The sequence below is a fragment of the Carlito syrichta genome, unplaced genomic scaffold (assembly GCF_000164805.1).
Source record: "Carlito syrichta isolate Samal-C Ts95f unplaced genomic scaffold, Tarsius_syrichta-2.0.1 Scaffold303139, whole genome shotgun sequence".
Taxonomy (NCBI): Eukaryota; Metazoa; Chordata; class Mammalia; order Primates; family Tarsiidae; genus Carlito; species Carlito syrichta.
In genome coordinates, this window is record NW_007247235.1 from 608,127 (window position 1) to 618,048 (window position 9,922).

General features: G+C 43.3%; 1 protein-coding gene across 1 annotated transcript; it reads right to left on the reverse strand.

Moving 5' to 3' along the window:
- Window positions 1-505: 505 nt before the first annotated feature.
- On the reverse strand, window positions 506-7,768 carry PANX3 (pannexin 3). The gene is made up of 4 exons (XM_008057843.1): window positions 7,527-7,768; window positions 6,120-6,262; window positions 3,034-3,248; window positions 506-1,544 (listed from the first exon to the last, which is right to left on the reverse strand). Exons 1-4 carry the CDS (start codon window positions 7,705-7,707, stop codon window positions 905-907), a joined length of 1,179 nt encoding a protein of 392 aa, XP_008056034.1. The 5' UTR covers window positions 7,708-7,768; the 3' UTR covers window positions 506-904.
- Window positions 7,769-9,922: the final 2,154 nt, after the last annotated feature.

Consider the following 9,922-nt stretch of genomic DNA (forward strand, 5'->3'; position numbering starts at 1 on the left):
AAGTAGCTGGAACTATAGGTGTGTGCTACCACGCCCGGCTAATTTTTGATTTATTGTAGAGACACAGTCTCTCCAAGTTGTCCAGGTGGGTCTCGAACCCGTGGGCTCAGGCAATTCACTCACCTCGGCCTCCCAAAGTGCTGGGATTACAGGCTGAGCCACCGAGCCCGACCTCTAATTGTTAAAGTATGAGAAGAGTACGTGAAAGGTGTCACATGACTGTCCACCTAACCGTAAAAATATGAGAAAAACACTCGGAAAGTTGCACATGACCATCATTAATATTTTAAGAAACTTGTTTTGGAGAATTTTAGTAATGTCAAGAAAAGATTTCTCATGTATGTCACCCAAAAGGTTATGTAACAAAAAGGTATATAAATCACAGATTTGCTAGCAATAAACGAGCAGTCCTGCATAAACACCAGGTCTGTGTCCATCTCTTCACTCACCGACGCTGCCCTTCCTTCGGGAAACCCTGAACCTGCTGAAGCGGGACTCCAGCAATTTTACATCTTTATTAATCTCTTTCCGGATTGCCTCACTTGCTCCTTGAGGTAGACTGAATATACATCCTGGAGGGGTGATGGAATTGCCTCCATTAAACGGCCTTTAGACTCTTTTGTAGAATGTCTAGACTTTATTTCTATTTACTTATTCATACTGTCCTCATAGAATGTTCTAGACCTAATTTTCTAGTTCTTTGACTCTTCAGCTTCAACTTTCATATTTATTTCCATGTCTTGATTATATCTTCTTACCTTTAGGATAACCTGATACAGGATATATGGTTCAGCTAAATCTAAGCTTAGCAATTCTTTCTTTTTTTTGTATTAGGATGTATGACTTGCAAAGAAGGAGAGAGACTTTTCCTTTTCACAGTATTTCTTGCTTCATGGTTTCTTAACTATAGGTGTTCATCACACACCTGGTGGGTAAGGTATTTAGGTTTTGAGGGTTCTAAGCCAGCCAATAAAGTCATAAAATCAACCACTGTGTCGATGTTGTACTTCTGGGTGGTTGTGTCCTTCAACACACATAAGACACTCAACCAGCTGAAAGAGATGAGCTCAGAGATGTTGGCTCGAAGGAAAAGAAGGATCACATTGAGGTCATTGATGGGACATCCTAGCATTTTTCCGCTGAGGAGATCAAAAGCTGGGAGCATCTCATAGATGGATAGGAGTCGTTTGTCCCACCGACATAGCCGTGTGAGGTTGTATATTATCACTGGAACCAATAGGGTATATATAGCTCCAGTGGAGAGGCTAACAATTTGGAAAACAGACAGGTAGGTCAGCCTACATGTGATCAGATTGGGGACATGGGTCTCATCACTTAGCAGCCCTGTCTTGATGGAGCAGCTGAATTCTTCTTGGAAGAAGACATCTAGGTGGAAGTGGCCAAGGTACAGGTAGGTGGCTGAGGTGAAGAGGAGTAAGAGAGAGTTCCTCAGGAGGTAGGTAGCCACTAGTGAATGTGAGCGCTGCTTGCATGCCAGATACCGCTCTAGCAAAGGGAATTCAAAGTATCGTTCTTTCCGAGCCCTGGACAGGGGAAGAAAGGAGGCAAAGTTAGGAAGGGCCATTTTGAACAATATCCCAAGAGAGCCATGTGGGAAAGTAATAGAAGATCTGTGTTTCCGACATAGTGTCTTGGCTCACATGAAAATTTGCCTTCCTTGAGCATAATCATGCTTCTCCCCCAAAAAGAAATGTGTAAGTACATCTTGATTCTCCAAGTATTGAGTGTAATGCAGTAAACCCAGTGAATGATCAATGAGCAGTAAATGGTCACAGTGGATTTCTGCTCATCAAGGCAGACAAAAGCTCTAAGCTGAAGTAGGACTTGTAGGAAGGGAGGCTTATGAAATTAGCATTGGACTAGTAGTCTAAATAAGTACATTTTGGTTCTTGTCCTGTGTACTCTGTATATTATTTTTAGCCAATTCATTCATTTTATACAAATACATGTACTCACAAGTGAGAGAGAGTTGAGACCTGTGGTGTTCAGGTACATGTAAACCAGTCTCTGAAGAAGCTTAGAGCTTAGAGTCTGACTTGTGGGGAAGGGGTAGACATGCAAATGTGAAGTAAAATCAGCACTTGATATGTTGCTAAAATGATGAACACATATCTTAGTAGTTGCAAAAGTTAGGAGAGGGAGGTAGCAGTGTGGGCTGGAATGCTCAGAAGCCTTTATGGAGAATTGACTTAAAGCTGGATTCAAAAAGTAGGGAGGAGCTTTTTTTTTCTTTTTTCTTTTTCGAGGATTAAGTAAGTGCATAAACACGAGAGAATATGACTCAGATGCTAGATCAACTGTTCTCATGGGGGGTGGGGGCGCTCGCCTGGCCTGTCTTTGCAAAATGACACCATTCTTTATCCTTCATCCTTTAGTTTTTCTTCTGCCACCCCTACTGCTTTACATTTTTTTCTTTATGCCACTTCATCTCCTAACATATATTTTACTCCTGTGTTTTGTTTATTTGTTCTCTGTTTTTCCTCAACAATTCTGTAAGTCCCACATGGGTAGGTAAAACTTTGTCTCCCCTAATCCTTCCCCTAACACATACACACTAATATATTTGAAGCATCCAGAAGAGTGTCCTATACTCAGATGGAGGAATGATAAATAAATGATTAAACAAATAAATGATTGGGGGAGACTGCCTAGGTAGAGTGGAAGGTTTCTGTCACCTGGTAGTTAGAAGTTTGAAAAAGCAGTTGGTGGGAGTATGTTGAGGGCCTTGGACATATATTTGGGAGAATTTGGATATTTTTTGGTAGGCATGGGGGGAGCTATTCAAGGTTTCTGAGGGGGATAGTGTGAGAAAGTGGTATTTTAGAGAGATGAATCCCTTGGTGGGCCTAGTGTGTTCGTCTGTACAGTCTGTTCCTTTACAGAAAGGATAGAGATGATATGTTAAATACTTTGCTCGCTGGAGAAGGGAAGATACTTTAAAGATTACTACACAAGGGCATAATTTTAATGCTTGACTAAATCCTTCAGAAAGAGGTAGAAGAGATAACTTACTTTTCCAGCTCATCCCAGAATACATGGGGGTCAGAGCTTTTCTGCCGAATCTTCAACATGTGCTGTACCAGGCGAATGGAGCGATTGTAGGATTTGTCCAGTTCACTGATGATGAACAGCAGATCTGAGCTGAGGGCTGGCACAGCTGCATACTGCCACAGCAGAACTGGCAGGTACATGACCACAGCCAGGGCCAGCAAGGAGTAGGGGAGGGCCTGTAGGGTGAGAGAGGCTGAGGAGGGAAGGCCCAGGCTGCTGAGACCTTGGGGGGAGCTCTGAGTGAGGGGCTCTCCTTTACCCAGTTCCTGCCTCAGAGGGGAAGGCAGTATGGAGAATAGGCTACCATAGGCCCCAAACTTGAGGCTTTCTACTGACTTGGCTGAATATAGTGAAGGCTTGTTGGGAAGGGATGTGTATCTTCATGCTCCTCAGGTCCAGTTTTTGGGATCCAGGATCTGTCTAGGGCCCAGGGAGGACAGTGAGAGGGAGAGGGAGAGGGAGAGTAAGAGAAAGAGATCTCCCTGCCTCTTCCTCCAAATGTGTTAGTCTGAGTAGATAGCCAGAGATCATGGCCAACAGTGGCCATGGCATCCCAGGGGAAAGAAAATCCTGTTTTTTCCATGTAGCCTTCCTGGACTTCTCTTATGCACAGTGGTCTTTTCTGATTTTTGGATTCTTGGTAATGCCAAATAACACCATCAGAAACTGTCTTGGAATTCTTTGGGGGCTCTTTCAGGTATGTAGATAAATAAACTGATTTTAGGAATGCATAAATCTTGCCTCCTCAATGACACTATTTGCTACCTGAGATAAGTGACTGATAGGGGTTGATTAGGGTGGGCCCCTAATCCATTATAACTGGTATTCTTAAAACAAAAAAGTCAGCCAAAGAGGCAGACACGCACACAGAAAGAATGTCCAGGGTTCTGCATCTACAAGCCAAGGAGAGGGGCCTGGCAGATCCTTTCCTCATGACCCTCAAAGGAACCAACAGTGACAACATCTTGATCTTGGACTTCTGGCTTCAAGAACTGTAAGATGATAAATTGCTGTTGTTTAAGCCATCTAGTTTGTGGTACTTTGTTACAGCAGTCTTAGCAAACAAATACTGGGACTTCTCCTTAGGTTTTCTCATCATAGTTATCATACCCAGCAGGGTTGGACCTGTTATTTTGCCCACAGTAATACTCCTCTTTGTAAGGGGTTTTTAAAGCTACATTTTTGCTAGGTGCTTAAAATGCATTGTTTCATTTGATCTTTACAAGGATGCTGTCAGGTAGGTACAACTAGTATCTCTATTTTATGGATAAGGAAACTGAATCATGAAAAGAATAAGTAACCTGTAGAGGATTGCACTCCAGTAGGTGGGAAAGCAAGGATTTGCAACTAGGCTGTCTGATTTGGGAACTTATTCCCTTAATGAGTACTTGATTTATAGTCTCTCTTTTTTTGAGTTGGAGTCTTACTGTCATTCAGGCTGGAATGCAGTGGCACGATCATAGCTCACTGCAACCTCGACCTCCTGGGCTCAGGCAATCCTTCCACCTCAGCCTCCTGAGTTGCTGGGACTACAGGTACATGCCACAATGCTCAGCTAATTTTTGCAGAGCTGAGGTCTTGCTGCATTGTCTAGGCTGATCTTGATCTCTTGGGCAAAGCAATCTCTTGCCTTGGCCTCCCAAAGTGCTAGGCACGAGCCACTGTTCCTGGCTGACTTACGGCTTCTCTTGAACCAGAGATGCTTTGTTGTTTTAGAGGAGAATTTGAAGAAAAAGAGGGAAGATACGTAACTGATAGAGAATAGAAGAAAAAGGCGTGTATGTGCATGTACATGTGTGTTTTCTAAACTAAATAAGAAAGATATGTTAGGAAACATATACTAGGTCATGAGAGAAAACTAGAACCTTTTCTAATTTCTCTAAGGAATGACATCTTTTGAAAACAAACCCTCCATCCCTAGAGATGCCGTTTCAGTATTTTGAAGTGGAGCCAGAGAATTTGGGTTTGAAGAGCATCCTGGTGATGGATTATCAGGCGATTTGACCCTTTTCTGACATGTGAAATCCTCTCTAACACAGAACTTGTTATCACCTTGATTCTACTTTAACTTCCACTGACAAAAATCTTGTGAACTCTTTCCATTAAGCCTCCGGTTTGTTCTGAATCCTACAACTGTGGTAATTTGAGGCCTTGTAAGTTGTTATACCTAGAAAATGACGTGAGTGATTTCTGACTAAATATTGTGAATAGAACATACATATTACTGCTACTCCTTCATAAAAGCCCATGAGAATGACAGTAAGAGACTTAAAAAAAGACACAATCTTATAAGGATAAAGAGAACAGGAGAGGAGACAAGAACAACAACATGCTAAAAACTAGAAAGCAGTTGAATGATAGAAGATACCACTCTGTGGGGGGAGGGGAAGATGAGGCAGGGATAAGCAAGCTGTTTTGCACCACAGTATCAGAAAACCTCAGGAGTTGGAAACACTAGGTTCCTCTGGAAACCAGAGTGTAGGTAGGGATGAGAAAAGGAAAATTGTTTTAAAAATCTGTATGAGAAATGTGAGGTAGTCAAGTGGCTACCCTTTCCCTCCCCTGACAGAGGTTTGACAGTTACTCTCTGGAGAGATTAAACCAGATTAAACTCTATTCTTGGATTCATCAAGACAGGGGAACCATACTGAGAACAAGGTGAACACTGAATGATGAGACCCACAGTCAAATTCCCCGAGGATTGGCAAATTCCCCGAGGATTGGCTTATTACAAACTGCACTCTGCCCTTCCCCACAAATGAAGGAAAAACACAGATGCTGATATTTGATTTTTTTCCATGAAATAGACCAAGCTGAAGGGTGCCTGTCTACATGCTTCACCTATAGGCATAAAGCTTCCAATAAGATAAAAGTGGGCAACCAAAGATCACCAGATATTTGAAGAAAGCATGAAACATGAAAGTCAGTGATAAAAATAATGGGGTGGGGGCGCCGGGGGGGAAGAGGCACGAGGGAGTGAAGTGATGCAGGTTTTGTCCTATTTCACTCTGCTGTGAAGCTGGCCGGATAGAGTGTGTCTGCTTTACCTTGTGAGGCCAGAGAGATTTCGCCTTGTCCTGGCCATGCCCATCCTGTTCATGGTGAATCAGTGAGTCCCAACAGGAGCTGTCAACATAGGCAGCCTGCCTGGTGCTGAAGTTGCTGGGAGAGAAGCAGCTGATCGGAGACCCTGGAACAGAAACACAGCTTTGAGGCTGCCCTAAGTTGGAGTGGAAAAATGGGGACACAGGGACAATCATGTAACAGATTTCTAGGGGTTGCCTCCAAGGCTCTTTGCCAATTTCTATGTCTGCTAGGTACTGTCTTCTTCCCATGCCCTAGTTTTCAGGGTTGGGCACTGCTATGTTATGATAGGACAGGGTATACCTGGACAGGGTATACCTGGACAGCTCCCCACCATTTGGCCCAGGCTTGCCAGTGTGCTGATACAGCCTTTTGAGTTTGGCAGGTTATTTCCCCTCAGAGTGCCCTTCAGACTCCCAGACAGGTGGGCAGCAGGGGCTCCCTGTGCTCCTGCAGTCTGGCACCAGAAGACTTGCAGTTTAGTGAATGCCTTCCTGAAAGAGCTGACATCTTTTAGGCTGTAAAATGCAGAGGATTAATTGCCTGAGCATCTGAGACCAAATCAAAAGACAGGGTGGGCAAGTGGTGCTGGAAGGAAAGTGGACTTGGAGGAGAGTCTCTGGTTTCTTGTTTTTTCATCATTCTTCAGAAGGAGGTAGAGGTGGGAACTGTTATTTCTTCCCTTCTTGAGAATGAACAAAGAGGCAGTGGGAGATTGTCCTGGTTGGGACATGTGGTGAGCTGATGGCACAGCCAGAACAGAGAGCCAGAAGTTCCACATCTCAGGAAGTCCACATTCTCTTTACTAGAGGTATGGATTGCTGAGTTAACCCATCACCTGCAACACTAGTTGTATGTGTATGTCAATGTCTGTGTGTGTGGCTGGGATTTGGGGAGAGAAAGCAATAGATTTATCCAGCACGTCTAATGTGCTCTCAGGCACTTAAAATATGTTTTCAAATCAGTAACCCTGGAGGTAGGGGGTGGGATGAGGATCATCAAATAAGAGATTTTTTGATGGCATGGCTAAAACGAAGAGGTTCAAGGTCCTGACAAGATTACGGGGTTCCAACCTCTCTCACCTGTATAAAAATCCAAAAAAGTTTAATGATTGAAATGACATAAAATACATGCATAATAAAATCTGATTTATTTTTTGGAGACGACTTTTAAAACTTTTTGCTGCCTCTGCTTTGTTAGTGCCCTAAGCTCATACATCTTTTGCCTCTTGGGTAGTCCTGCCCAGTCCAGCCCAGCCCAGCACAAAGTCATGAGACCCAGTCATTGTGGGCACTGTCTCACTTCAGAGACCATGCAGAGAGTGCCATGAAGTGGAGTCTGTACGTGTACTAGTCTTGTAAGCAACTTACCAGAAGAGAATTCCTGGGCGAATGCTAGGGACATCAGCAACAAGGGAGAGCCCACAGCTACAAACTTGACCATCTGGTCCAGGGGCAGTTCCAGGCGCAGTCCTTTGAGGCGGAGGCCCCTGCGGTCAGGCAACAGGGCATCAGAGAGCATATACTCTGCAGCTGTGTGTGCAAGCGACATGATGCTACCAAGTTTGGGGGTCCAGAGGCAGCAGGAAAGGTCCCAGGATGGTGGAGTGAGGAGATGGCAGCTTCAAGCACCTAGCTTTGAGCAGACAGTGTTTGCTGCCCAGCTTTATGATTATCTGTACTAGGAGCAGGCAATGGTTCTCTAAATAACTGCCCAGGCTCTATGCCAGGCACCCTGGTAATTAGAGGGAGGCATAGCTGTATCGAGTCCTTGCTGGAGGATGGTCCATCTTCATTTGGGGCTGGTGCCAGCATGCTCTTTCTGGATTGTCTCTGAGCAGATGGAGTGCCGTGGCTTTATGCTGCCCTCTCATTAATAAAGTATTTTCAGCAGGGTGGTGGAGAGAAGGAGGACTGTGGAGCCAGGCCCTCTGCATGTAATTGGTGTGGAATTTGGGTGGGGATTGCTTAATTGTGTTGAAGGCCTTCATTTTGTGGTCTGGGGTAGGAGCGGAGTCCCCAAGACCCAGCTAGGATTTCTACCCCTACATAGTAGTCTTTGTCCCACTGATGGTCTTTGCTCTAGGAAGAGGCTCTTTCCCAGAAATTGCTCTGTATTTGGTGTTAAACTTCCTTCCCCAGCTCTGTTCTTTTTCCAAAATGTTTCAACCACATATTTACAATTTACAATTCTTTTTTAGTCCACCAGTTTCTAGAAAGCTGGGGGATGCATGGCAGTGATGAATCATGGAAAGACCTTTGGATTTTGGAGAGAAAACTCCCCCACTGGAGGTCTAGAAGTACTTTTTAAAAAAATTTTAATTGTGCAGTTCCAGGCAGGTCACTTTTAGCTTTGTTTTCTCATCACTCAGATAGTAGTATGTTATAGTCTTACAAGGTTGTTGAGATTGACTAAGAGTATTGCATGTGGAAGTAGTTTGTAAATTGCACAAAGCAGGGCGAGTGTCAGCTCTTATTTTAATTTGATGGGTTTGGGTGAGTAGAGAATAGGCCACTCTTGTTTCTAGAATTCCCCTTAAATTTGGCAATAGAGATCCTTAATTTGACATTCACTCTGGTCCCTATTGGCAGTGTCCTTCCCATGATGTAAGGAGTCTATGGACCCAGGGATGTGTCCACTCAGAGCCTATGCACCCATCTGAAACCCTTCTTCTAGCACCTGGGACTTTCTAATGCCCTTTCCCATTGGCCCCAGCCTGTTTCCAGGCTTGTGTGAGCCTTTTCCTCAGAAGAATCTTCCAAAGGGAAGCTTGTGCTGCTGGTGTGTACTCCTAGGCCTAAGGAATGACTTCTTGTGGGGGTTTGGATGGAATTTCAAAGTCTTTGGGTTTCTACAGGTGCAATTGTGAGGTGTTTTGCCACGTGGGACTTGGCTGGGCTGGGAAAAGAAGGGGATCGGGCTGGGGAACTGGCAGAATTTGAAGATTCTAAATTTGAATCTTGCATTCCTGATCATTGTGAAGGGTGTGTGTGTGTGTGTGTGTGTGTGTGTGTGTGTGTGTGTGTGTATGTGTTTATATATGCCAACATATACTGGTAGAACATACAGAATTTTATTTAGCAATTAGTTTGATTTATACCCTTTAATATTTTAGTTAAATTGTAGGCCTCTATATGAACTTTTCCCCCTGGGCCTACAAATATTTGGACTGTGCCTGCCTCTCGTCCCACCCCACAGGCTAAAGGTCAACTCTGACTCAGAACTGCCCTGTGTGTGCTAACTGGAGTGGTCCAGGCATGGAAACAGCAGAAGGGATCCTTTATTTCTATTCTTCATTTCTCTCCAGATTCTCGTTTTTTGAATCTTTTATTATGTGTGTTTTTGCTAAATGTTTATAATTGGTTTGTATGCATGTATATTCTTTTCCTTTTTTAAAATTACGGTTTTATTGAGGCATAATATTCATATATTAATATGTTCATAGGTGTGTCATTCAATAAGTTTTCATCTGGTTGATAAGCAGAATGTTATTAGCACCCTCAAAACACCTCTGTGCTCCTTTCTAATAACTATCATTTCCCAAAAGATAATCATTATCCTAACTTCTAATAGCATTTATCAGTTTTACCTTTTTAAACATTATAAAAATAGATTCCTTTTTTTTGTTTGGCTTCTTTTACTCTACATTGTAAGAATCATCAATTTTGTTGCCTGTTTTTGGACTTTATATAAGTGTAATCATATGCATGCATTTTTTTGTGTCTGCATTCTCTGCTCAGCATATTTTTGAGATTCATCTATGTTG